Genomic DNA, 26,742 nt, shown 5'->3' on the forward strand with positions numbered 1-26,742 from the left:
TGGCGGTCAAGCCCAGACTAATACCTCCTGAGTAAGTAAGATGTTAGTATTATCAGACACATAACAACTAACAACTAACAACTAACTAGAGACTGTATGTATTGAGAGTGAATTTAACAAAAAGACACGTGATACCCACCCCGCCCGGAATGTTGTGGCTCAGGCGGATCTCTCGGCTGCCATCCATCATCAGCCATGCATGCATCCCGACAATCATAGTTCCCCCGGAACATCTCGGAAAACAGGGCTGAATTGGCGAGGGACCGTGACCACTGCAGCTCGACGAACTATACCCTCATTGGACTGGTGATATGTACATGGCGGTAATCAACCATCTCTACCTCGTTCTGATGCAGCGACGCAGGTACTCTCCCACGCGATCCACATCCCCGAGCGCTACAACTATCCCAACATACCCGTCGGGCCGGACAACCACCATGGCTCCCTGATGAGGGTCCACCCCGTAGATTCCATATGCATCCTCCAGCTCGCTTCCATTATAGAAGCGCATCTCCGCATGTTCTTTTACGCAACCCGGAAGGCTGTCCCATTCAAACTCTCTCGGGAGCTGCGGGTGCACCACAATCTGCTCGATGACCCCTGCTGGGAAAGTACCCAGCAATGCAGACACATTCTGCAATGATCGAGCAGACACACTTTGGGCGCTCAGAAGATCATTAGACGTGAGCGTTAGAACGCGGAACCGGCCCGTGGATGCCAGGTCTAAACGTGTGGCCATGATTAGCATATGCAAGGGGTGGAGGGATGATGATACCAACCGTCCTGAATATCCCGGTGCCATCCATCCGCATGACGTCTCAACTTCACGTTCAGCAATCGTCTGCCCGGTCGCAGTATTCCTGATAAGTAGTCGTCGCCCCGGATGGGGCTATCCTGTCCCTCCGATGCAGTTCGGTCAACGATCATACTCTCTCCGTATTCCACCCCGCAGCCGCTGGTGAAGCCGTTGCCGGTGTTGAATGTGGCCACAAATTCCGCGTGCGACATGCCTGACTCCTCCGTGTCCAGTTGACCCGAGAAGATGGTAGAGAACTTGCGATCAAATTCAATTAGCTGCTGCGCGTTCGCATGCCGTTCCAGATGATAAGTGTCGAGGAGGGGATGTGGCTGGTCGGGCTCGGTAGACGATGGGCTGAGTCCGTGAATGTGGTAGGCCAGCTTCCAGGCCAGGTTATACGAATCCATCATGGACACATTCATTCCTTGGCCGGCCTAGACAACAATTAGCTGCGTCCCACAAAAAGTTCGGAGATAGTACCTTTGGACTATGAGTATGGCAAGCTATGATCGTCAGCAGGTGATTCTAGTCCTCAGTGAAGAGTGCACGTACCATCTCCCACAATGAATACTCTAGGAACTCCAGTAGAGTCGTTGACAATAAATTCCGGCGAGACCCGCTGCCCAATCTGATACGCTGCCCACCAGTCGATTGACTCCTCGCTTTTCGGCCTCAGGTAATATGGCTTGAAAGCGTCCGATGCTTGCTTCAGGATTCCCTCCTTCGTCACCTTCTGTCTGCGTACCCTGGCATCATCATGTTCGGAAACTGGGGTAGCCGCTCCCACTATATCTCCATCGGGGTTTGCCATTCCGGGTACCTGGACATAAAGTCGCGTAAGATACTCACCCGTCACGATCCGTTCTCGTGGTATGACCATCACCGAGCCAGCTGGGGAATGGATTGCACATCGCCGGCGAATGTCAGGAAAATCCGTATCCACTACCAAGTCTATAACGCCCCAGATATGGTCGAGCGATTGACCCTCCAGCTTTAGTCCCACACACTGACGTACCATCGAGTGTGCTCCGTCTGCTCCAACGAGGTGTTTTGTGCGGATCAATCTTCTTACCCCGCGTGTCTCAATCTCCGCCAGGACAGGGAACTCCTTGTCATCTTCATTCAGCTGGACATGGATCAACTTGGTGTCCCTTTGCACGCCTCTTTTGGAGTACCGCAGAAGGTCAGTCTCCATAATCCGTTCAATGCGTCCCTGATGTATAGTAGCCTCGTAGCGAAACCGAGCCGGGGGTATCACTTCGGGGACCACGGATTTCCGCTCAATGATTCTGGATGGGTCCGATGAGGTATTCCAAAAGGCAAACTGCCACATTTGACATGCTTCGTTCTCAATCTCGTCGGAAATCCCCAAGGTTTTAAATACTTCCAACGTCCGAGGTTGAACGCCATCTGCCTGTCCTGATTTCAACGTGCTTGGCTTCGAATCAATACAAAGGAGAGATTCTTCACTCAATCCGTATCTGGCCAGCAGAAGTTCCAGCATCAGCCCCGAGGGTCCGGCCTGCATGATGTTATCAACTCTCGCTCGTGTATGTTGAGTGGCAACATCCGTTGTCTGATGGGACTTACCCCAACGATGACAACCTCGTAGCGTTCGACTCCATCGTTTACGGTGGGTTCGAACGGCGGAGTAAGTCGAGGTAATGGAAGAGCAAATGAAGGAAGGACACGCAGGTCCCGCGACTTGGATGCGAATTCTGTAAATACCGGCATTTCAATGTGTGCTTGATTGGATCAGTTCTCTTGGGATGATATATTCAGCGGGCTTGTAGATCTATATACCATCTCTCATGGGTGAATATTCACTCGGTTGTTGAATGCGGCATCGTCTGGAGAAACCCCACACATCAGTACCCCACAGGCGGGAAGAAGGTACACAGCGAGCGATGGGCGACCCGAGTGAGCCAGGTCCACCTGCATTGCTGCGCACGTATGGGGTTTCTAGTGATCATGCCGGTTATGCCATAATCAATAGTACCATTGGCGGAACCATTGTGTAGTGCGTCAAATTGAGTGGGATTAATATGCAGGCCATCTCGTAAGTGCTCTCATAATCCTCATGTCAGCAGTCTGCAAACCCCTTCGGTGTGTCGATCCACGGGGTCACCCCGCCACCCCGCAACACATCCCACATTTCGGTGGGGAGCCTGCACTAATGACCTCGGCATGAACCAGATTTGCTTTCTTTGCCGTCACATCTTTATTGATACTTGCTGTCTCCAGTGGTCGTGCATAAATGTATTGCTATAGGATCCGTAATCAAAGAACGTCATTCTTCTCTAACTTCTTCCAGAGCCGTGCATAGCACAGTGGCAAATGTTTTCGAGATCGTCCAGCGCCCAAAGCGGTGCAGAAGATCAATCAGTCGATGTAAGTGATTCACATCTGCAAATGCAGAGTCTCCGAATGCCTGCCCTTGGGCCTCTTGCAACGCGGTCTCACTGCCCAGGAGCTGGATCTCTGGGGCATCGAAAGCTTTCAAGTTGATGGATTGCTGTTGTCCAATTCTCGTGAAGCAGAGCCATGCGAGAGCAGCCGAAAAGAGAGCCCCTGGCACATGTATTGCGGGTTCAGAGGAAATTCGCATCCTCTCGAGGTAACGCTGTATCAACAGCGCATGAACCAGGCACTTACTGGCATCCAGGGAGCCTGCCCACCCTTGAACCGCGTGGTGAGAATCAGTGGCTGCTGCATGCCCATTACGACCAACTGCTCGTTCAAGCACGTCCATATCGCTGTAAAGAGACATGTAAATCGAGTGCCACAATACAGGAAGGCTGAAAGGGTCCTCTTCTTCATCTTGAATGTATTGTGAGCTATACTTACTCCACCAATGCATCAGTAGGCTAGATAGATTCCGAGATGTATCTCTGTTTAAGGTGCCTGAGAGGCGAGCTTCAATGACATGGGCGTTGATACTCTCCAGCACACTATAGACAGCGAACCTAGAATCATGTCCGGCGGAGTGAAAGTGAAGGTCGGGAGAGGGGGTTAATTTAGTAAATGATGGTGACTCTTTGTATATGTTGGCCCATCGGGCGGCTGTCGGAGCCATGAACATTGGTTCTGAGGCTAGCAGCGGACATTGTGTGAATCGATGCTTGCGGATCGGCTCATGATGCATCAGGCTGGCAAGCTCCGCATCGTGTATATTTAAGGCGATTTCGACCCGTCTTCTCTGTTCCGCCTCGGCCCATCGGTGCCACTGCTCGATCACCTCTTGTTCGGTCGAACAAGAATCGAGGAACTGTCCATGTCCAAGAGTAGCGTATTTATTCGACTCACGTGTCCATCCCATTACAGTACCATGAAGGACATCCGCAAGGACCAAGTCCTTGGGCCTTCCGGACAAAATTCCATAGGTCTGGCCCAGAATGGCAGCTTGGACCATCGATAAGGCATCCGGTCGGCTATGAGCAAGAATAGACTCCCAGGAGGCCAAAATTGCTTTATTCAGTCGTTCAAATATCCTCAGGCCTTGTGCCACTGCATGGGATGACCCCACAAAGAGGCTGCCTATTGAGCAGATTGATAAGAATAGCAACGAATTTTCCGCGGTCGGACGAAAGGTGGGTGCATGTATAACCGGAAACAGGGAGTGAAATCGACTAAAGAAGAGCTTTGCAAAGAGATTCAGTTGCTCTGCGGATGGCAGTGCTTCATCGTGCATGCGAGGCTTCAACCTCTGAGAGAGACCAGCTCTATAGTTGTCATCGGCATCGATCCTCCCTTGAGGGAACGAGTCACCGGGGCGATTGGGCCCTCTGTAGACGAATTGGTCTACCTCTGGCGGAGATAAGCAAGTAAACCATCTCTTCCTTACAATGTCCGCTGGATGCGATTCATCGCCGTTCCCCTTTGCGTAGGACGTTGGTGCGGAATGCAGCGGCTCTTCTGCTAAGCCAGCAGAGCCTAACATGTGTGGTGTGGAAGGCAGTTGCGCCCATTCCGATATCGCCGATGATATGGAAAAGTTCAAGGCATTTACATCAAAGTCTGCGCCAAGGAACCAAGAATCGGTATCTGTCTGTAGTACGGAGTCATGCAAATTCATCCCTGTCGCTGATTGGGGTTGTAATGGTTCGGTACTGCTAATTAGTTGGTCAGGTACAGCTGGTACTATTAATGAAGCATCATTGAGTAGCTCATGTATCCTTGGTGCCGCATGAGATGGGGTAGAGATTATCGTCGACTCTTCCGCCACTGATCGGGATGGGGTCCCTGAAATCGAAGCTCGGGGCTGCGGTGAAGCATTTTGAGAGTGCTTCTCGTGGCTTTTGAGATGTCTCCGCAGCACATCGCTAGCAATTGTCAGTGCACATGGCAGTAGCTTAGGTTCAGTGTTCATACCTTCTGGAGTACACCTTCCCGCAGGTAGTACACACATACGGCCTCTCTTTAGTGTGGCTGCGGAGATGCCGGGTGAGATGTTCGGCTTTTGAAAAAGTCTTGTTGCAGGCAGGACAAGGACGCGTACGTGGTGGATCTGCCTCTGAGTCCGAGGCGCGCTTCATTTCAGGTCGACTCTCCATGGTGCCTCGAGCATACTCAGACACGAGGGATGGTTCTCAACGGTTGTCCGGAGTAGAAGGAGCGGAGTTGCGGAGTTGCGGAGTTGCGGAGTTGCGGAGAAAGAATAAACCCCACATTCATACTGGGCACGTGACACGTTGATTCAGGCTTCAGTCCAAACTGATTTACAGCCAGCTAATAGTAATATTGGTTTACGTCTAAAAATGATTGGGACGTAGTTACTAACTTCAATGCTACCAGTTGAGTGGTTGCTGATACCAGTATCAGTTTGCTGCGGGGATTTCTGAGACTGATGCTATATTCTATAGTGTGGAGTGAGAAAAATATCATAGATATATTAGCAGTGTGCATGGGAACAAGAGTATAAAGGCTTTTCTTTTCATACCCCACAATAGTTGGGCTTATCCTCTGTAGTTTCTCCAAAGGCAGCATCATTGAAGTTCGTAAATATATGATCTTTCATTCCACGTCTAAGAAGGAGTCTAGATCTAAAACAATCAAAATCCCTTAAAGTGAACCCCAAGTGCGACCGACAATAATAGCCGGATGAGCCACCGTTAAACAAATGCACGCAATCGAGATCATGGTACTTTCCAACACCATCAAGTCAGTTTCATTATTGGCCAGGGCACTGGAAAATCCACCCTGCAACTCCGCAACACGGAAGACTGATCGAATAAAGATAGTAATAGTGGCAAGAGCGAGACCTGATAGATGCACATGTGATTAGCATACGTATAATTGAATCAGACAAAGGTCAACATACAGTAAAGAAACATCTTCCACTTCGGGCTCTTGCGAAGGCTAGTAAAGTCATCATTCTCTGACTTGGGGCTTTTGCGGACCCGGAAAGCGAATTCGCTAGCAAGGACCATGAACACGAGTAGGGAGAAGACCTGGAAAGCCAATCCCGCAATCATGATGTTGACACCAGTATCGCTTTCGCTGGTGTCGCCGTCACCAGCGGAGGAAGCGAGGGCACCACCAACTGCTTGGAGAATCAAGGATAGCAGGTCACAGGAGACGAAGAGCCTTGTGTATGTTCGGGGTCGGAATCGAGAAATGTCCTCTCCGTAGATAACAACTATTTTCCCCAGGCAGATGTAGATAGCGGCACTGAAGAATGCGGGTCCAAGAGTCAAACAAATAAGGTAACTTTAGATTCAAATGTTGATTAGTTGAAGCTCACGGTTGAGGCATAAAACATATGAAGCCACTCACAGAAGGAAGTTGTTAAAGTCAAAAGGATTATCATGTAGCATTATTCGCCCCACGTATCCCAGAACCTCGAGAATAAGACCCGGCAGCATGGCAATCATATAAGTCCATGTTCGATACCATACTCCCAGACCAAATTGAAGGACGGTTATGAGGCCGAAAAAGGCCACGAAAAACACATTTGCGGGAAGATTAGGCAGGTAATTGATATATGCCATGCTGAGCGGACATGTTGACAAGGTACAATTGTCAGTTGAAGACATAATGTAGTTAGGGTATTAAAATTGATCGTGATATTGATATCGATCTGTATACATCAATTTCACATGTTCGAGGCTAGCCTCCATCTTATATGGCTAATATCTCTCCTGAAACCCGAATGCCTGATCTATCGTTACGGATAGGGCTATGCAAAATCCTCATTTTTCTTTTTTGGCCCAAGATTACGCACGCTGAGAGAGATTATCGACACGAGAAACCTCACTTTGAGATCTTGGCGGCCCCAAATTAGGCTCCCTGATTCACATGATTGGCTTAGCAGACACGGAGTCGGATGTCAATTTTGGTCCGCCGGATAAGCCAGACAGATATGGTGTCCGTGTCCGACGGACTGACACTTCTTAAATGTACTACCGTCCGTGTTTGACCTCCAGTCCGTGTCCGTTTCTACATGATCAGTTAGATCATATAGTTACTAAGCCCTATCTTCTTCAGTATGGTTGGGGAAACTGAAACAGAAAGAGTCAAGACCTGTGAGAACTGCGTCCGGGCCAAGATACGATGTACGCATGCGCCAGATGCTACGATATGCGATCGGTCAGTAAACTACTTATCCTTCTGATGAAAAACTACATGTATACAGTATCTAACGTGGTATGCAATTCGGTATAATAGCTGCTATCGCTTGAAGAAAGAATGTTACTTCCGACCGGCACGGCAGCGACCCGCTCCAAAGAAGCGCAGAAGGTAACGCTTAGAAACAATAAGTCGCAAACAGCTCAACTAATTTAACTAAAGCAACAGGCGCATAGATATACTTGAAGACAAAATTGATCAAATAATGGGCCAGATCAACCTCGTCACCCCACGACGTCCAGAGCATCAATATCACACCCCGAATAGTGAAGTCAGCAGTACCTACCCACACGCCGATACTATCGATGTAATCAAAAATGGTCTGATCAGTCATGAATACGCAACTCAGCTCTTAGATCAGTACCGTGAAGCCATGCTGTTCTTCCCATTTGTCATGGTGCCCGCAAGCACCACGGTCAACAACCTAAGAGCCGAGAAGCCATTCGTACTTCTCTGTATTCTGGTCTTTTGTTCATTCCACGACGACTCGTTGCAAAAGTCACTAGAAGAAGTTCTGCAATCCTATGTATCAAATGAGGTTCTTTGCTCAGATCATGATAGCCACCCGCCTTCTTTCGAGATTCTGCAGGGACTATTGATCATCTTAGCTGGGTATGTATGGCCTTGAGATTTTGCTCTTGACTTCGCCAGTAGAGAAAGACATACTAATTATCAAATAGAACACGCCAGAGGCATCAACTATGTCGATTTCCGTATTACATGCAGCTTGCCGTTGGCGTAGTAATCAACGAACGACTCGATCGACATCCGAAGTACAGAGTCGCCACACGGCTTGAGGTGGGTGACGAATGCGATAAAACAAGAAAAGGGACAGTAGCCGATGAAGGTCGGGCCTTGATAGGATTATTCCTACTCAACTCCACGTAAGTGAAGATCTTCAAGGGAAACGAGACTCATACTTACACTTTTCATCAGTGATGCTATTATCAGACAAAAGACTTGCACAACTCCCTGGACACCGTTTATAGAGTCAATAGCTGAAGACTTGTCTCGGGTGGCCGAATATCCTACTGATCGGTATATAATCTATTACGTCCAGTTACAGCATATGTTGCAGAGGTTGGATGCTCTTACTATGGGTAGTATTGAACGCCATCCGGACGTGGAGCAACATATTCGAGCATTTAGAGCAGAGGTTGAACAGTATAAGAACCAATTACCTGTTGATCCAACCTGTGACCGTGAGTATTTCAGTATCTTACTGAGTCCCTCCCCATTAGACATGCACTTGAGCGATGTACATCATGACGATGCTAATAAACTCCTTCTGCACAGCATTCATCGCAACACAATACCACACCCTCGAACTCCAGATATGTCAAATCAGCCTCATAGACACTAAAGCAGCATCCACACCATCCGACAGCTTTCTCCTAGTCTCCCGCAGCGACACCCTCTGCCACGGACTAGCAGCCTCAAAGAGATTCCTCGACTACTACCTCACATTACCACCAATAATAGAAAAGAACTACAGCATCGTGATCTGGCTATCATCGGGCTTTTTGGTTGCCGCCGCATGCAAACTAGTTCTGGCAGCTTTGCACCCTTCACTCCGCCTTGATACACAGGTACAAGAGCTTCGTGACGCGCTTGATATGCCGAAGATGCTCCAATTCTTTGTGGCTCGTCTCGACGCAATTGCGAAGACGTGTAAGGATGGGGTATTTTCGCATTATCATAAGTGGACTCTGGCTGCTGCGACGTGGTTTGATAAGGCGTATCGAGTTGCTCAGTTGGAGGCGGCGAAGATTGTTGAGAATGAGACTTTGCAGTTTGCGGTGCAGAATCAGAATATGAATCAGGGGGTTCAGGCTGATCCGAATTTGTTTGGGTTGGATTTCGAGTTTACGATGGAGGAGTTGATGGGGGGTTGGTTTGGACCGTTGCTTGGTATTGGGCATGTTTGATATCAGATAAAAGGACGGAGGAAATAGCATGCATCAAACAGAATGTTATGAGATATATCCATGTACTATGTAGTTATTTTCAGTAATTTTCATGATAAGGTAACGACGCCCACAGAGCTTCATGCCAGCACGGAAGAGAAGGATATCAACAAGGCAGAAATAGATGATTGACAAGAAAGAAAATAATTCGAAACTGAAATAGAATTTCTTATGTATAAATCAAACCATTATTCTGCTCGTTTTTCCTTATTTATATTAGATTGGGATTTTATATCTGTCTAGCTAGATTAAATATCTGACAGATGTCAAAGTCGCTGCCAGGCAGTTGGGTGTCGATCCGACCTCGGCGGAACCCCGCAGTATCTTATCTGAGATGCAAGTGACGTTTTTACGGCTGCAGGAGGACAGCAATAACCACCATAGCTTTATTGACGGTGCTGCCAATGTTGCCACCTACCAGTGAGTTTATACTTGTGATACTTCAGTGAAAGGCTCAAAGCCTAAATAAGACAGAAACATGTTTTCGGAAGCAATGGCATTGTTGATATTCCCCCTCACAGCATGAGCTCCCCACCGTTGCAACGAGACGGCAAGTACCCCGCACGACAGTTGGAGAAAAGCGGATCACCGCCGATTATTTAAGAATGACACCCCTCCATCTCCATCTACTTGACCTTGGCAGCTAGCTTTTAGAATCCCGTCTTTCCCTACTTCAATTTAATCTCATCAACTCTTCTCCATCGCCGTTTCTGCCCCAGCATCCTACCGACACAATGTCTCTCGCCACTCTTGACGTAAGTCCTCTCTCTCCAATACATGATGCCGAGAACAGAAAGAAAGCATGAGCTCATCGCCCTCGAACAACAGACTGCCCAGCATCCCAACCTCCCGTCCGCGTCGGAGACCCTCTTCAAGGCCAAAGCCGCCAAGAAGCTGAGCTTCGAGCAGATTGCCCAGCACATTGGCCGCAATGAAGTGGCTACCGCTGCTATCTTCTATGGCCAGGCCAAGGCTTCCCCCGAAGACATCGAGAAACTCGCATCGCTCCTCACCATTCCTTACGATGCTCTGGAGGAAAGGCTTAGTGGTTTCCCCGACCGTGGTCGCACCGTGGAGATGCCTCCCAAGGAGCCCTTGATTTACCGGTTGTATGAGATTGTGCAGAACTACGGGTACGCATACAAGGCGGTGCTGAATGAGAAGTTCGGCGATGGTATCATGAGCGCTATTTCTTTCTCGACTAAGGTAGAGAAGGAGACGGATGCGGATGGAAATAACTGGGCTGTGATCACTCTGCGTGGAAAGTGGTGAGTTGTTCGGATGATGGATGGTCGCATCGCTGGTGATTTACTGACTTTGTTAGGCTGCCCTTCTCGCGGTTCTAAATGTGCAGTGTAGGAGATCGGGTTTGGTGAATGCATATATAGTGTTCTGTAAATGAATGGCTAATGAGTTTCGTTCTGTAAATTGTCTTTAGTATGTGGCTAGTGGGTCCGTACAGACTGGCTGTAGGTAGAAAGTGAGAAAAGTAATGAATTTGTTTAGTTCATTCCTACTCCAATGCCACCTCATTCCATGCGATATGTGAAACCTCCCGTAAATCTTGAAATATGAAACGCTTCCCAGCAGGTTTCACTCCCTCTCGCTTCAAGTGCATGCCTTCCTATTTAGGCAGGTGTCTTCTAGGGTGACTTCCATTCATCGCCATTTCAGTGAATTTCGCAGACTTTGACCAGCACACTCTTCTAACCTCCCTGTTCAAAACTACATCTATCCCCTCCGATCATTCGACACTCAATCCGCATCTACTTGACAAGTTACTTGACAAGTTACTTGACGAGTTCAAGATGTCCACTCAAGGATTTAACCCCAGGGTGCCCTGCACCTACAAGGAGTGCAGCGGTGTCTTTACATCGGCAGGGGAGATGAAGAGGCACAAGGCGAACGAACACGACTATTGCAGCCGTTGCGACGAGGATTTCCAGGATGATGAGTATCTCCTGCTCCACAAGATCAAGAGTGACAAGCATATCGTGTGTGTAGTTTGTGGGATCGATTTTCGCAGCGAGGGCGGTAGAGACCTTCATACCCGTCAGGTGGGTATCGTTCATATTGGCATTTGTTGACCCTTCACGTTACTCCAAGCTAAATATTTTGGTATCTATACAGCAACACCGAACTCCGCAGACCCTGACCTGTTACGGCTGCGGGCAGAAGTTCAAAATGGCAGGTGCCATGGTAAATCACGTCGAGAGCGGCGACTGCCCAAACATCCCCTTGTCCAGTCTCCTACAGGAACAGTCAAAGAGACTTCTCTTCCGAGAGGCACTTAAGACAGGTAACGAGGGTGAGAGCGCTGAACCCGACGGCCAAGATGACAACGGGGGAGTCCATATTGACCAGGACCTTTTGGAGATGGACCCTGACGACGAGGCCACTCAAACTATTGTGGGCGGGGTGAGCGGTCTATCACTTGACAACAACGTTCCGGAACCGAAGAGCAAGTCGTCGATGGCTTCTCCGTCTTTGGTGAGCGAGACGAGAGAACAATCAGCATCGGCCGGAAAGAGCGCGAGGCCATCGAGCCTAACTCCAGGCCCAAGCAACTCCTTCGGCATTGACCACATTGACGCAGGACACACTCTTCGGGCGCTGGACCGGAACTGGGACCCCACCGTATACTTCAGTTCCTTCAACGGAAAGTTTATCTGTCCCTGTAAGGCTGAATTCTCCAGCATGAGAGACTTTGAGGAGCATGTCGTAACGAAGACCAACCAGAACAGAGGCATTCAGTAAGCTACTGCATGCTTGGATGACGGTTGATTATGGTCTGACTCACGACTTATTAGGTGCCCTGGATGTCTTCGCATCTTTCGAACGGCGGCTGCCCTGGTGGCTCATTGCGAGTCGGCCAGTACTCGATGCAAGGTGAACCGGGGGCTTCAGTTCAGTCAAGTCATCAACGACATAAGTGGAGGACTGGTCAGGTCTGTTGGTCTGTTCGCGGATGGTAGCGTGGAGTACGGGCCTGGCACGATGGGTCCGAAGCAGGTGACATATGAGAAAGAGCAGCGTAGTTTGATGGACTAATCATGCGCAAAATCGGACTTACAATATTCGCAAAGCAGAGCTAGCGCGCGACAAGACTGCCATCTGATAATAGCTCAAAATCCAAGTTTAATCTACAGCGCATTGACCAACCATCAAACAAGCAATCATCTTGACTCAATTCATTTGTAGAACCAAGCGAAAATAGAGAAATAGTAGATGTGATAGAAACACCGGGTATAAGCGATCTCGCAAGGGCAAATCCAAAACCAACTGAAACACCATCCATCATCCATCCATCATCCAAATCCATGAAATCATCGTGACCCAGGTCCGTATTTCATAGCTCGTCTCATAGATGGGCAGCACATGTCCGTTTCCTTATTATTCTTTTTTCAATATCTTTTGTTCATCAAGATACGGAGACGGTAGTCGAACGTATGTATGAGAGGAAGGTATTTGCTTAGCAGCACTCCTCGCAGCACTCGAAGCAGAGAAGACCGGCGCAACTAGAAAATAATCACAATTAGCTCCACTGTCACGATGGAAATATAGGTGAAAGAGAGGAAAGAAGGAAAGGAAGGGATGAACATACACTCCGCAGCACACATCACCGGCACCACCACCACGCAGACCCATCTTCATTTCTTCCTGGGTGTTCTGGAAATACTTGTTAGTTTTTGGCTATTTATTTGATAGATGTTGGGGAAAGGGATATCGTACAGGCTGCTGCGTAACGACGCGCTCAGTGGAAGGAGCCTCGGGGCTAGAAGGCTGCTGCATGGTCATGGTGTTGGCGTCCCAGGAGGGTTGTTGAGTAGCGGAGGATTCCTCCTTGGAAGACTTGAACCAGTTGAAGACCATTTTGACTGTAGTGTAGTGTAGAGTGTTGTTGTTGTTTGTGAATAGGTGAGGGTAGAGATAGATAAGTATCTAAGTAGATAGTAGTAGTAGGTAGTAGACAGTTGTAACAAAAATGAATGAAAGCGAGGAGCAACACCCGCTATTTATGTTTTAAAAAACGATGATCGGATCCATCCGCCATAGTACTCAGTACAATTTCTCTGGATCAGGGGTCCACGACTAGGCGATTCATTCCGTGTGGGTCAGGGTGTAAGTAAAGTAAGCGTCACTGTATTAATTGTGTAATGATACGGGTGGGAGCTAGCGAAGAAGACACAAAAACAGAAAGAATCCGTATGCTTCATGCTGAGAAAGCGGGGAGGTTGGTATGAATTTAGCCACTCACAGCCACGAGATGGTCCACGTCAACCTCCCGCTCAGCCCTGCCGGCTAGTAATTTCTTGGCACGGCCGACTTGTTTGTCATGGGATTCGCCGGATCACCCCATGATTTCTTGGCTGTCCTCACTTGTCTGGGAAGATGTTGTGGTGTGTTGTGCCGGGTTTGCCGTGGCTGGGTTGGCTGGGCTGTGTTGTGGTTGATGAAACTTGGATGCTTGTCTTGTCTATAATTGGGAGGTGTTATAGACGCGCGGTTCATGCAGAGATCCAGGTGAGGAGGGAGGATGATGTCTGTGTCAGTCTTCTCTTTCTTTCTTTCTTTCTTTCTTTCTCGGTGGTTAACCAGGTAAGATGCTTACTACTTACTTCGCTTACTCTGAACTCTGTAATGCCCATCTGATAGGTAAGTAAGTTGGTATCACCATGGTATCATCCAAAACCCTCCAACATCAATAGTCCCGTAACTTTCATGTCTCCCGCAAACCTAGAATTCGCAGATCGGCAACTAACCATACTGCTTTCGCTCCCATCGCCCGACTCAATTTTGGTTAGTCGAAAAACGCCGCGTTGCTTTCTCCTCAATCCGAATACGAACAATCCCAATACACAGGCATTACAATACAACAGGGCAGTTTCTCCAAGCTTTACCTAAGCTTTGCTTGGATGCTGGGCCAATGGGGCTGTGCCAATGCTGATCTTATTCTTAGCACTATCGCCTAAATGGTCTTAGGCAACCTCATTCTCGTTTTTTTGCTACGTACCGATTTCCATTTCCATTGTTCCCTGATTACCTACCGGACACTATTACCGAGTCAAATTGGCCCGGGATAAAGATACTGCGGCAGTTACTCACTGACAGTATGGAGCAGCAGGGTTTGGTTTTCTTAGACCGTTGGGCCGACCGATTGTTTTCCATGGTCCCTTGCATCGGATTGCGAGTATTGTCTGTCTGTCTCTTCTGTCTATCACTGTAAAACTCTGCAGGGTCTACTCTATACTATGTCCGTATTGTGTGAGGGAGTTTCGCTTTTCCATTCGTTGTCATTGGTTGACTGTTCCTGGTAAAACCTGTGAGTGGCATCCTCATGGAGGAGTTAGCCGCCGTGACAGTGCTAGTCGTCAAAGTGGCTTGGTATTAGCTCCGTGGGTTATGTGCCCATCCCATGCATCTAATCTAATAGATCACTCTAGGTGGAACATTGTGGCTGGGGCTGTGTATCAGGGTGCGACATGACGGCGCGGAGGGACTATTGATCAAAGCCACAATCCAGACAGGGACGGTCGCAGATTTGACATGGATGTCATACTATGTTGTACAGTAACCTAACATAGAATTACGAACAGTATTCCACTTTTCTACTCCCTAGCGTATGAGAAACGGCTCTGCCTATCAATCGATCTTCACTGGTGACAGCATGATTGGTGCGAGGAATAAGCCTCAGATGATCATCCTGCGTGGGTATCTTGCCTGTAAGTTCCTTTCTTGTTATCCACTCGTGGGTTTGCCGAGGTATTTACGGAGCACTGCGCTTCATTAACTTCGAGTGCATAAATAGAATGATGGCTTAGCTGTGGTGATGCTGGTGCCTGTCACAGTCATGGCACACCGCTCGCATCATAGTTGATGGATCGGCAGTGTGCAGTGTTCTGTTATGGAGATCTCTCTTGTCGATGCAATGTTTTGAAGAGTAGGTGATAGCTGCCTAGACTATGCGGTCAACTGAGAGAGTATTGGGGTTTTCATTGTGACGGCTGTGGATGATGTCTGGTCGCGAAGGTTTCGCGAGGGAGTGATGTGATGGTCTGAGACATTATTAGCATCAGAACACCAAAGAAGCCTCTGGCACACAACTCATAAATATGAAAGCAAAGGGTTGACGCTGTACAATCTCCGCCCGGGGCATAAGAGGACAGCGAATCCGCCTGTCAAGAGTCCGACAGAGCTTCTAGAACAGAGCGGAATGGCTTGGCTGGAATGTCTAATAGTCAGGTCAATGACGTCCCGTGATCTCACCCACCACCATGAAGAAATTCATGCACAATGTCAACCAATCCACAACACCAGTATCCTTAGACATTGAATATTACACTTGATTATACTGCAAAGTATCTTCGTACAGTAACAATCATGTAAATAATGATGATACTCCAATAAATCCATCGCAACCCGATCGCAAATTGCAACCTACGCAAACAACCCCACATTGCGGGGCAGCAAAGCCCATTCCATTCCGTTGTCGCAATACCACCAGAACCTGGAGAAATATTCTCTCTCCTCTTTCACCTTCAACACACCATCTCCATCACCAATCAACGCCACCTACAAGATGGCAAAAACACCCCTCCTAATCCTCGACGGCGGTCTCGGCACCTCCCTACAAGACCACTACAACATCACCTTCAGCAGCGACACCACCCCTCTCTGGTCCTCGCACCTAATGATCTCCGACCCTAAAACCCTCCTCTCCTGCCAACGCGACTTCACCACCACCGCCGCCGTCGACGTCCTCCTCACCGCCACCTACCAAGTCTCGCCGGAGGGCTTCCAGCGCACAAAAACCCCCTCGCACCCGTCGGGAATCCCCCGCGCCAGTATCGGCCCCTACCTGCGCACTGCGCTCGACGTCGCCGGACAAGCGGTGCAGGATACTTCGGCCTCTGTGGCGCTGAGTCTGGGCCCCTATGGCGCGTGCATGATCCCCGGACAGGAGTATAGCGGGAAGTATGATGGGGAGCATGATGATGAGGAGAAGTTGTGGAGGTGGCATACGGATCGGTTGGGGCTTTTTGATGATGAGGAGGCTTTGGAGGGGAAGGGGTTGGGGGAGAGGGTCAAGTATATTGCGATGGAGACGGTGCCGAGGATTGATGAGGTGAGGGCTGTGAGGAGGGCTGTGAGGTCTTCGAAGGGGTTTTGTGAGGGGGTGCCGTTTTGGGTGGCGTGTGTTTTCCCCGTCGAGGATAAGGATACCTTGCCTGATGGGAGTACTGTTGATGAGGTGGTTGAGGCGATGCTGTTGCCCGTTGAGGGGGGTGCGACGCCGTGGGGGATTGGCATTAATTGTACGAAGCTTCATAAGTTGCCCAGGTTGGTTGGGTTGTTTGGGGATGCGGTGGAGAGGTTGCTGAGGGATGGGAGGATCCAGGAGAGGCCGGCGTTGGTGCTGTATCCTGATGGTACGCAGGGAGAGGTATATAATACTGCTACGCAGACGTGGGAGAAGGTGCAGGATAACAGTGGTGCAGCTGATTCGGTAAGTGAACCTTTGGGGTTTGATTAAGATTTTGGATGGTATGTGCTGACTGCAGGGACTATGACAGCGACCCTGGCAGGTGCAATTGTCACAGGTGGTCAATGACGCTGCCGCCACTGGCCAGTTCAGCTCCATTCTCGTTGGCGGTTGCTGCAAAGCTTCGTTCAATGATATCAAGAGGCTTCGCGAACAGCTCCGCCCGGAGTAAATTAAACGTGTATAATATGTATATAGAAAAAGTCTAACACTTTTGTGACGGGTTGCAAATTGTTGAAATTGCATGAAAAACATAATGGGTATCTCCGCCGAAAGATGCACAAATGCACAGAAAAAGTTGAATTTGGAACCAGTCCACACTTAGAAGAACCAGTCCACGAAGCGTCTCACACGGGTCTTGGGCCCGCCCTCTCGAATGACAATCTCGCCCTCCTGCAGCCGACCGGACCAGAGGTCGATGGTGGAGCTGCGCTGAAACTGCACCACCAGTTAGCTACACCACTCGACACCAGATGAAGACGGGGCTGCTTACCTTCGTGCGGTTGAAAACCTTCCAGAGGATAATCGGCACGATAAAGATAGGAATGCCCACATACGAGGCGAAAAAGTCCGATGTGGACCAGTTACCCTTGAGGAACACGGGGAAACCCGCCACCAGGGTGATGATCGTTGAGCCAATGAAACCCACCCACGCTGTGTATGGCTGGAAGGGCGACTTCCAGGGCAAAGTGTCCCGACTGACGCCCTGCGCTTTCATGGCGGAATAGAAGCGAATGTAACAGAAGGACAGTGTCGCCCACGCGATTAGTCCAGCAATGGTGCTCAGATTGAGAAGCCAGTCGAAAGCTTGCGCCGGACCGCCGGAGCCAAGACCTATAGCGATCGTTAATCGGAGTCCGACACAATAAAATCAGAATTACTTACTCAGGTATGCCAACGGGCCAAAAAGCCAGGAGGTGATGACGGCAACGTATGGCACGCCCATCTTGTTAACCCGGCCAAACACCTGCGGCAACTGGCGGTCGGTCGTCATGGCCACGATCATGCGCGATCCTACCCAGCAATAGGAATTGCCTGCAGACCAAGCCGATATAAGAATACAGGCGTTGACGATAGATGGCAGAGCGCTAATTCCGGCTTGCTTGATGGCAATGACCCAAGGAGAGCTGTTGGCATTGCCGGAACCAGAAACCAAGTCATTGTTTGTAGGGCTGACGATGAGTCCGATGAGGAGTGCACCGAGGATGTAGAAGAATGCAATACGGTATGTCACGCGACGGGCAGCTTTGGGGATGGAGTAGTGCGGGTCGACCGATTCGGCGGCAGTGATGACGACTGTTTCAACACCAACGAAACTGAAGGACGCGTTGACAAAGGCAGACAAGAATCCGAGGAAGTGTCCAGTCGGGCCAGTGATGCCGTTGTAGTTCGTCCAGGCTCCCGGGTTGTGCCAGTAGCGGAATCCGATGGTTTGGTGATTGGGACCGCCACCAGAGGTGATAACGATAGCGACAAAAACCAATCCGACAAAGCACAAGACCTTGATAGCGCCTGCGATGACCTCACTTTCACCATAAAAGCGTACGCTCATCAGGTTGATAGCCAAAATCAGCACTAGCCCGACCGTAATGACCACCGCTGGTGTTATGTCTGTCCAATAACTAACAATGACCGCAGAAGCGGACACTTCTGAAGCAATGGCGATTGTATAGCAATAACCGTATGTAATAGCGAGGGAGAAGCCGACAGCCGGATCGATGAAACGAGTGGCCCAGTGAGGGAACGATCCCGCTGTGGGCAGCAAGGTAGCCAATTCCGCGATACTTTGCATCACACACCACAGCACAAATCCAATGACGATGTAGGCCAGCAGCAAGCCAGCGGGACCTGCGTCTGCATATGCAGAACCTGTTCCCACGAAAAGACCGGTTCCAATGCCACCACAGAACCCGATCATGCTGACCTGGTAGTTTTTCAGCCGCCGTTGGGTAGCACCACGGCCACCGACGTTGAGCTCCAGCTCACCCTTGAGCGGGGGAGCTTCATCGTCGTAGTTGACCACCTGAGGACCACCGTATCCGTACTGGCGGATTTTCTCGTCCTCCATGGTGACAGTGGTGGACTGGTGCATCTTGGCGGGTAAGATGCAGAGGTGTAGGAGTGATGACACACCGAGAAAAGAGGTTCACCCCAGAGTTCTTGTAGGCGACAACGACAGCTCGCCACACTCGGCCACGCGCGGAGAAAAATGTTTTATTCGCCGCTGGGTACCTGCATCGCGACATCGGGAACCACGTTCGCACCACTTGTTCGTGCTTCTCCACCCGTCTCGAGGCAATTCTTTGGTTGGACACGCGGCAACGAACCCCACTTGCACGGTGTGATTGAGTCGCAGTTGGCGATGGCAATTAGTCACAGAGTGCTGTGATACTGGCAGCGCCTCCGCAGAACTTGAGGGAGGCAATTCCTGGGCATCTGGGGCTCTGGCAGACATGTCTTGGCTGTCCTGGGGAAGTGAAAGACATACTGAACTCTGAAGTTCTGAGCGGTAAACTTCCCGGACTCATTGTCCCCTGCGTGGCGAACTGACAATTGACTTTGTCGATCGTTCAAAGTTTTTCTGGTACGACGGGAAGAACCTCAGTCCGGATCTGTGTGGGCACGTGATGCCACCGTTTACGGGACTGAGTAGCCCTCGTCTGGTCTGTTTCAGGCCTAGTCTCCGCATAATGTGGCTTAGTCATATGTGTGACTGTCATAATTGTCCTGCTGTGGTGACGATAAATAGATGCAGCTTTGTGTCATATCAGGCCAATCTCAAGACTGTCGACTTTCCAAGGCAAGTGGTAGGTTAGACGGCATGCCATCTAACCTTATTCATGACGCGAAAGTTAGCGAGTGGAGAAAGATTCCGAGCCCCGAATATCGAGTGATTTACCATCGATGGCTAGTAAACCACTAAGGCAAAGACTCACCTCTAGCGTGGAATCTGCGAGCCTAGCCAGTGAATAGTTCCGAAATGACTTTGATCAAACGTCCTGGCGAGAGAGTATAAGATGGCAACTCGAGTTCGCTCCACTTGCCGGAATATGGCAGGCTACAACCACAGTAGTTCAATCCTGAATCAATTCAGTGAAGTAACAGCAGTGAATGCGATATGCTTTGCATACTCACCAAGCGTCCTATCCTTTTTGGCGCTCACAGAGCTACCCTGTAGAACTACTCATAAGGCCTAACCCCGAGACTTCTTCTAGCATAGTATTGCTCCTCAAGATGATGTGATGGTGATTCAAGGTGATTGAAACCTCGAACCCTATGACCTTCGCTAATCCGACGTAGTTGCAGAATAGTCTCAACTGAAAACGTCATGACAGGCTCCTCAAACACCTTTGCGGCTAGTGCTGGTTGGCTAAGCAGTCAGAAAGACACAGAAGCGTCGGTAAACAGAGGTGACACCGAACCTGATACCTCCAGCGACAGCGACAAGGACATCTTTGTGCCAACTATCTTAAGAAACCAGCAACGCCAGAGTCAGGATCCGCATCACGTCAACGATCTCGCCAGGGACTTAAGCCTGTCTAGCGCGTTCCAACGGTCCTCGGGAAACGGGGCAGTCCAAGGCGCGTCAACGACCTCTGGGCAGCAGAATCAGCACCAGCAATCCATCGATAGTAATATTGTGAGTTCCTGGGCCGTCGCCTTTGGGTCTTCAGTTCAAGTTCAGGAGGGCCATGTCCAGGCGAATCAGATCGGAGACTGCCATTTTGACAAAGGTTGTGACACTTCCGTATCGACCCGGCCCCCTTATAAACCATTCGGCCAGAGAAGAGCGACTCGGCCCAATTCTATCAACTTTCGGAAATCTATCAGAGGTCGACCAGATTGCAATGTTCGTACACATGATGCTGATGGGGACGTTATTATGAGGGATGCTTCTTGAAATACATTTTAGTTTGCCTAGTAGCATAGTAGTGACGAGGGCTCTACCAGAAGAGAGTTAATACTTCTGGTACACGGAAGATTCCTTCAGTAGTAGATATTATAATGACACTTAATTAGTTAACTCGTGTTCCCGGAAAGTAACCGCAGTAGTAACCCCAGTTTTATTGAACGATTTTGAATCCATACGTTGAACTACCGCCCTCCTGCTAGTCGAAGCAAATTCATTCAGGACCTGTTAATGTGCCATGGTTGAGAGGATGGGAGTAACACTGTAGGACAGAAAAAACAAGAATCAATCACCATTCATAGCTAACTAAGTCTATACAACAATCCTCCGCTCCTTAAGATACTCATAATCCGGCAAGGACTCCAAAACCGCCTCGTGCAACAGCTGCGCCGCCTCATCCCCAAACTCAGCCTTCCACTTCTCCACCTCCACAGCAACATCAATAGGCCCCGAGGGCGTCTTATCCTTAACAATCCCCGACGACGCATCCACCGTCGAGCGCATGACACAATTAATCTTGATCTGCATCTCATAGTGCTCATTATCCGTATCATGCATCCCCGGACCTGTCCCCTTGACTTTCTCCTCACTCCACTCATACTGCATCTTCTCAGGATCCAACCCCGTGAGCTCACAGAACCGCTTCACCGCGGCCGGATTATGAGTAACATCATCCGCATCGATCAACACAGGCTGCGCACCCTGTTGTTCCAAACACCAATCATACACCATGCGGGTCCACCGCAGCGTCGTATTCGTCTTCCACACCCCCATGAACTCCTTATCGCTCATGCCTCCGAAACCCTTGATCTTGGTCATGGCGCGATACATCGACGCCCATGCTAACGCCGGGTGCCGGATGATGAACGCTACTTGCCAGCTGCGGAGGTATTCATCCGGCAGGACGGTCTTGTTCGAGGACGAGAAGGTGTTCGGGCCGTAGCTGTTCTCAGATAAACGCAGCTGGAACGTCTCGAACAGCTCCGGGTCCTCCTTTCCGGTCATCAGTTCGTACATTACTGCCGGGTTCATGAACCAGTATGCATGTTCCTTGATGAACATGGCTTTGTCCGCTTTTTGTGCTCGTTCCGAGTACTCTTCCAGACTCGAGACGCAGCCATGGAATGATGCCTTGATTTCTTCTTTTTGGGCGTCTGTCCACTCGTTCAGTGGCTTGTCGGCGTACCCGCCGTGAATGGCGGGCGCGAAGGCCGGGAAGAAGAAGTAGCCGCCTTGTTCGTTGGTCAGGAACTTGGGTTGGTTGTGGATGTCCACGATTTTCAGAAGGAGATGGGATGCTGAGCGTGGCACGCTGATGAGGAATACCCGACGGGGTGGTGTAGTGGCAGTCATAGTCATTGTGAGGGGGAGAAAGTATGGATTGGAGCTCAATTGATGATTTACAAACTTGATGGTGTTATCCACTCCAGACTGGGTTCCATTGAGGCTTATATACTTTCTTACGATCCCTTCCTAGGCAGTAGGCACATAGTTTGGAGCCGCACGCTTCCCAGACTTGGAGAGCCTCCCTATCCTGGCAGTCCCTTTTTTTTCGCCCCCAAAACCACTAATGCAGTGGTATAGTAGCGAAGCATACTAGCTCGGCCATGTCTAGACTAATTATCTCCCACTACCTGCGAATAACCGACACGTCCAATCAAGATTTATCCGTAAGCACTAACGACCCCGAACGGCCATTACCGTCTGACCGGGCACAGAGCCCAACATTGATTTCATAAAGAAATTCGGCCGTGCTAGTACCCGCTGGATAAGAGGGGCTCCGGTTAGCCTCCTCCCGAAGCCATTGGAGATAGTATCAATGTGTTGGCAGCGTTACATTCATTCCATCAATTCCCTGGTTCTAGCTCATTGTCAGGAATCAGGTAATCTTTGTTCGTGGAGAAGTTCAGCCAGCCACAGTACCATGGGGTACACACATGTTTAGTTAATTGGTTGTAATTTCTTCCAGCCTTATAGCACCGCTTTGCACTGCCTAGTAGCAGTCCTTGATCTCGCTCGTTAGGGCAGGTAGATGATACGTTTCATTTCATGGATAAAGACAAGTGTGATACACATTCATTGATGCATACAAATATGTTGTATTATTCATTCATAATATATGAACCCCATGCTAGCTCCCAATACGCCGTCATCTGTGAAACCAAGGCTAGTCATACAAGCTGCTATATCATACCCAAGATATCACTGTAACATTACCATGCACCCGCATCATTATCAAATCGAGACAGCTCTTTTTGCGCGTCCTCCACATCCTTCTTTGCCTTCATGCGCATATAGAAAATAGGGCAATCCCTGGACGAACAGATGACTTCACAATGCAAACTGCCCTGACACCGCTGGCATTGGGTCCAGAGTCGTCCGAACCGGACTTCCAGGTCGGATACTTTGGTCAATGATTTGGTGTAGAGTTCGCCGAGGCGAGGACGGCAGTAAGCGCACACGGCGCCCTCTGCTTCTTCCTTGCCGGATAAGGGCTTCTTGCATCCCAGGCAGGTTTGCGTCTTCTTGGCGAACTTCATCAGTCCGCCCATGGTTGGCGCGGCCACGGAGATGGCACGGGTATGTTCGCCTGTGAGGAGCTGGCTGGCTTTCTTTTCTCCGAGAATGGGTTCAAAAATACGGCCGAGCGGGTTGGCTAGTTGATTGTCGAGGTAGTATTTCGTGTCGATGGGGATGTTGTTCTCAAGTACGTAGATCGGATCCTCGGACCTTTCGTAGTTCTTGGACCCTCCGGCACCCTTGATAATGACATATGCCACACGGTCGCCAAGCGTGGGTGCTGAACCCGCGTCACGCTTCCTCATACGCTCCGCAAGTTCCACGTGTGCCTGCTTCGCCGTATATGCATCCTTGGACAAGGCCTTGGTGATCACGAGCTTCGACATATCGATCTTATTTTGCAGAAGGTCGGAAATGGTGTCCTTGACGTAGCTGCAATACAGTTAGCAACAAACAAAGAGGCTTACGCAAGTGATCTTACTCTTGTGCCCCATCAATGTCCCGCTCAACCAGAATCTTTTGTAGGACCGTCTCGATAACATTCTGAACCAGCAGGCAGTTGTCGCGACGGACTGTTTCGATACCCTTCGTATCCATCTTGTCGTATTTGTTGGGGTTCGTCCAGTATAATCCGGCGTACCGCTTCTTGTTGATCAGAAGATACGGGAAATAGACCTTTTCGAACTCCAGTTTGATCGGCTTCAGGAACTTGGACGAGACGTATTCGGACGCCTCTTGTCCAAGCTTCATAGCTTCCTCCAAGTTGTCAACGCCAAATTTGACCATGACCGAATCAGTATCACCATAGATGACCTTGGCATCATGAGAATAACCATTCGCGATGGTGTACCGGGCTTCTACCTCCTGTTTCGTCTTCTCGATCATCTGTCGTCCATAACTGGTCGTACTACTCGCGATAGGCAAGCAGGGCAGCTTTCCGACAGTGGCACCTGTGAGACCGTACACACTGTTTGCGCTAATCTTCAGAGCGAGCTGTCGTCCGTTCAAGACAGCTTTCTTGAACGGATCAGTCTCAGTGGCCAGCTCTTTCTTGGCACGTTTACGTGCAGACAGCAGTTCTTCCAGAATCTGTGACAACAGGCCTTTGCGAACTTTGGCGGTACAGAACATGTCGCCATTAGGGGTCACAATGTAGTCTTCATCCTTTACAAGCTTCAGCCTTTCAACGCTATTCTTATTCAACAACGTCGTGTAGCAGAGATTATGGGCCTGGATGATGGACGGGTATAGGGACGCGAAATCGAGGGTTGCGATAGGCACACCGTAGTAGCCCCTGACAGGCTCGATAACAGTAGCACCTTCGTAGTCTTGTTCGTCGTTGGATTTCGTATTCGGGATGACAAGCTGCTGCTCCAAAGCCTTCCGGAACAGCTGACTGATGAACTTAACTTGCTGACCTCGTGACAGCAAAAAGTTAAAGGGCACACCCGTCACTCTTGCCATTTCGGTGTAGTTAACCAAGCACATCAACTTATCCATCAGTCTCTGCGGCAGATATGCATCCTTCAAGCAGTAGACAGCTAAACGCCGTCGAGAATCGGGAGTTCCGTTATACAGCTCTGTGATCATTGTGTGATGGACATCCTCCTTCTGTTCGCCCAAGAATTCATAAGACACCGAGTTCAGTGTATAACTTCGCAGGTGATAGTCTCGCTGTACCAACTGAAGCATGTCGAGTTGGATTCGACCATTAGTGTTCGTTGACTTCGTGTCACGGTTACCCATCTGCTTGCTGGAAAAGTTGGTTTCCTTGCTTTGTGACTGCACACCGTTCAGTCTGGTCCAGTAGGGGAAGCCAGTGCATTTCAGATGCTTGGCGCGATCCAACAGATACGGAAAATCGAAGTTGGCAATGTTGTAGCCAATGATGACATCCGGGTCCACCTTTTGCACGAACTCGCGCCAGGCCATGAGCATCTTCGCCTCGTCTTTGAATTCCAGGATTTGAGTGTTAACAATCAAACTGCATGTGTCCAAAACAAACACATTACGAATAAACGGTTTAGACTCTCCGTAACGCGTCACGACATTGGCGATCTGAATGACTGGGTCGTGGTTCGGTTCAGGGAAGATACCCTTTCGTCCAGCACACTCAATATCGAACGACAAAATACGCAGCGGGGCCATCTTAGCCCACTCGCCGTTGGGTGGATGGGAGATAAGGTCTCGGTAGTCGACACTGGCCTCAATCTGACAATTCGACACCTTCTCATGTTGTTGGAATAAGCGGTACTTCCCAGCCTTTGCTTCAACCCAAGACATGCCCGAGATATCCGTGTCGATCATGAACCGGAGGAGGTATTGGATGCTGTCGAATGTGAGGATCCCGCCATCAGAGTTGTTCCAGAGCCCTTTGTAGTTCAAGCTTTGGGCACCGCCTTGTTCTAACGCGGAGCGGACTTTACTGATGAATTTGGGATCCGTAACTGTGATCTTAAGGTAATAACTTTTTTGATTGCCTTGAAACCCGTAGATGTTCTCCCGCATCGTTATTTGTACTGACTGAATGGTAGGTTGAAACTGTCCGACTCTGCTCTCCAGGAAAGCTCGGTAGGGCTCGCAGTCGTCTTTGGTGAAGTTGACGGGCGCAGCGATGTAGAGGTAGTGTTGAAACCCGGTAACATGGAGGAGGACCGATTGGCCGGCCTAAACACAGACATTAGAGCATGATCGGTCGTCAAGGGAGTACGCAGAGCCTACCTCAGTCACACCAAACAGTCGAACGGCAGTCTTGCCGCCCATGATTGTCCCCTCTTCCGCATCGATCTGTTGGAAACAGATATTCTCCGTAGACGGGTCAAATTCACCCAGTGGCGGTCGTTCCCATTGCTGGTCCTTCTCCGAATTGCTGTCCTTCAGCCCGTTGATATCCTGGGTCAGCTTCTCCAGAACCTCCGCCTCGAACTGACTCTTCTGGGGTTGGCTGGAGCCCGGAACTCGGCGCTGCCCATTTGTTGGGGGCTTCATAGCGGCGGCAGGGCCATTCTCTATCCTGCGCTTCTTGAGCGCACTGGGATCTGTTGCGACACCGCGAGGGTTATTTGATGCATCGCCCAGAACCCGCTTCTGGGGCATGGCGACGGCTTCAGGCATGATGAAGGGTCATAGAAAACTAAGCAGACGCGTTTCTTTTCTCCAATAATTAGGGTATGGGCATGTATACACAGAAAGAAGTAGTTTGGACAATTGGGGGGTATTCTCTCAAAGAATGATGGCTGTCGCGGGAAACTGCGCTCCCCCGGAGTTGCTGCAAGTTCGTGTCTCGTTCGCGCCGGACGTGACGCCTTCACGCGTTGAGTGTCTCACGTGATGGGCCGCCGCGCATCGAGGTCCAGACTGCAGACTATCCCACTGC

General features: G+C 49.7%; 12 protein-coding genes across 12 annotated transcripts; 5 read left to right on the plus strand and 7 right to left on the minus strand.

Moving 5' to 3' along the window:
- Positions 1-337: 337 nt before the first annotated feature.
- BO87DRAFT_314980 (phenol monooxygenase) lies at positions 338-2,533 on the minus strand (the record flags this gene model as incomplete). Its single annotated transcript, XM_025619680.1, has 5 exons — positions 338-723; positions 780-1,233; positions 1,280-1,302; positions 1,352-2,321; positions 2,390-2,533. The coding sequence occupies 5 exons, from the start codon at positions 2,531-2,533 to the stop codon at positions 338-340; spliced, it is 1,977 nt and encodes a 658-aa protein (XP_025476893.1).
- A 556-nt stretch (positions 2,534-3,089) lies between these two features.
- Positions 3,090-5,405, minus strand: BO87DRAFT_364964 (C2H2-type zinc finger protein; the record flags this gene model as incomplete). Its single annotated transcript, XM_025621777.1, has 2 exons — positions 5,171-5,405; positions 3,090-5,121 (listed from the first exon to the last, which is right to left on the minus strand). Exons 1-2 carry the CDS (start codon positions 5,350-5,352, stop codon positions 3,090-3,092), a joined length of 2,214 nt encoding a protein of 737 aa, XP_025476894.1. The 5' UTR covers positions 5,353-5,405.
- A 455-nt stretch (positions 5,406-5,860) lies between these two features.
- BO87DRAFT_408987 (RTA1 domain-containing protein) lies at positions 5,861-6,968 on the minus strand (the record flags this gene model as incomplete). Its single annotated transcript, XM_025626211.1, has 3 exons — positions 6,575-6,968; positions 6,120-6,508; positions 5,861-6,060 (listed from the first exon to the last, which is right to left on the minus strand). Exons 1-3 carry the CDS (start codon positions 6,832-6,834, stop codon positions 5,861-5,863), a joined length of 849 nt encoding a protein of 282 aa, XP_025476895.1. The 5' UTR covers positions 6,835-6,968.
- A 217-nt stretch (positions 6,969-7,185) lies between these two features.
- BO87DRAFT_408988 (fungal specific transcription factor domain-containing protein) lies at positions 7,186-9,370 on the plus strand. Its single transcript, XM_025626212.1, has 6 exons — positions 7,186-7,387; positions 7,466-7,537; positions 7,589-8,038; positions 8,107-8,310; positions 8,363-8,628; positions 8,723-9,370. The coding sequence occupies exons 1-6, from the start codon at positions 7,287-7,289 to the stop codon at positions 9,352-9,354; spliced, it is 1,725 nt and encodes a 574-aa protein (XP_025476896.1). The 5' UTR covers positions 7,186-7,286; the 3' UTR covers positions 9,355-9,370.
- Positions 9,371-10,033: 663 nt separating this feature from the next.
- On the plus strand, positions 10,034-10,878 carry cyn1 (putative cyanate hydratase). The gene is made up of 3 exons (XM_025623935.1): positions 10,034-10,148; positions 10,222-10,661; positions 10,718-10,878. Exons 1-3 carry the CDS (start codon positions 10,128-10,130, stop codon positions 10,737-10,739), a joined length of 483 nt encoding a protein of 160 aa, XP_025476897.1. The 5' UTR covers positions 10,034-10,127; the 3' UTR covers positions 10,740-10,878.
- A 39-nt stretch (positions 10,879-10,917) lies between these two features.
- Positions 10,918-12,444, plus strand: BO87DRAFT_408990 (putative C2H2 finger domain protein; the record flags this gene model as incomplete). Its single annotated transcript, XM_025626213.1, has 3 exons — positions 10,918-11,450; positions 11,524-12,146; positions 12,204-12,444. The coding sequence occupies exons 1-3, from the start codon at positions 11,202-11,204 to the stop codon at positions 12,442-12,444; spliced, it is 1,113 nt and encodes a 370-aa protein (XP_025476898.1). The 5' UTR covers positions 10,918-11,201.
- A 289-nt stretch (positions 12,445-12,733) lies between these two features.
- On the minus strand, positions 12,734-13,578 carry BO87DRAFT_379037 (uncharacterized protein). The gene is made up of 3 exons (XM_025623936.1): positions 13,126-13,578; positions 12,998-13,062; positions 12,734-12,911 (listed from the first exon to the last, which is right to left on the minus strand). The coding sequence occupies exons 1-3, from the start codon at positions 13,264-13,266 to the stop codon at positions 12,866-12,868; spliced, it is 252 nt and encodes an 83-aa protein (XP_025476899.1). The 5' UTR covers positions 13,267-13,578; the 3' UTR covers positions 12,734-12,865.
- A 2,144-nt stretch (positions 13,579-15,722) lies between these two features.
- On the plus strand, positions 15,723-17,159 carry BO87DRAFT_340688 (homocysteine S-methyltransferase family protein). The gene is made up of 2 exons (XM_025620668.1): positions 15,723-16,900; positions 16,968-17,159. The coding sequence occupies exons 1-2, from the start codon at positions 15,974-15,976 to the stop codon at positions 17,106-17,108; spliced, it is 1,068 nt and encodes a 355-aa protein (XP_025476900.1). The 5' UTR covers positions 15,723-15,973; the 3' UTR covers positions 17,109-17,159.
- BO87DRAFT_379039 (putative amino acid permease) lies at positions 16,970-19,494 on the minus strand. The gene is made up of 3 exons (XM_025623937.1): positions 17,822-19,494; positions 17,430-17,770; positions 16,970-17,374 (listed from the first exon to the last, which is right to left on the minus strand). Exons 1-3 carry the CDS (start codon positions 19,026-19,028, stop codon positions 17,258-17,260), a joined length of 1,665 nt encoding a protein of 554 aa, XP_025476901.1. The 5' UTR covers positions 19,029-19,494; the 3' UTR covers positions 16,970-17,257.
- A 770-nt stretch (positions 19,495-20,264) lies between these two features.
- BO87DRAFT_442565 (uncharacterized protein) lies at positions 20,265-20,837 on the plus strand (the record flags this gene model as incomplete). Its single annotated transcript, XM_025628056.1, has 1 exon — positions 20,265-20,837. The coding sequence occupies one exon, from the start codon at positions 20,265-20,267 to the stop codon at positions 20,835-20,837; it is 573 nt and encodes a 190-aa protein (XP_025476902.1).
- A 301-nt stretch (positions 20,838-21,138) lies between these two features.
- On the minus strand, positions 21,139-22,251 carry BO87DRAFT_379040 (uncharacterized protein). The gene has a single exon (XM_025623938.1). The coding sequence runs from the start codon at positions 22,203-22,205 to the stop codon at positions 21,159-21,161; it is 1,047 nt and encodes a 348-aa protein (XP_025476903.1). The 5' UTR covers positions 22,206-22,251; the 3' UTR covers positions 21,139-21,158.
- Positions 22,252-22,947: 696 nt separating this feature from the next.
- BO87DRAFT_340695 (DNA-directed DNA polymerase delta POL3) lies at positions 22,948-26,618 on the minus strand. Its single transcript, XM_025620669.1, has 3 exons — positions 26,088-26,618; positions 23,848-26,033; positions 22,948-23,798 (listed from the first exon to the last, which is right to left on the minus strand). Exons 1-3 carry the CDS (start codon positions 26,478-26,480, stop codon positions 23,060-23,062), a joined length of 3,318 nt encoding a protein of 1,105 aa, XP_025476904.1. The 5' UTR covers positions 26,481-26,618; the 3' UTR covers positions 22,948-23,059.
- Positions 26,619-26,742: the final 124 nt, after the last annotated feature.

The sequence above is a fragment of the Aspergillus neoniger genome (assembly GCF_003184625.1).
Source record: "Aspergillus neoniger CBS 115656 unplaced genomic scaffold BO87scaffold_29, whole genome shotgun sequence".
Taxonomy (NCBI): Eukaryota; Fungi; Ascomycota; class Eurotiomycetes; order Eurotiales; family Aspergillaceae; genus Aspergillus; species Aspergillus neoniger.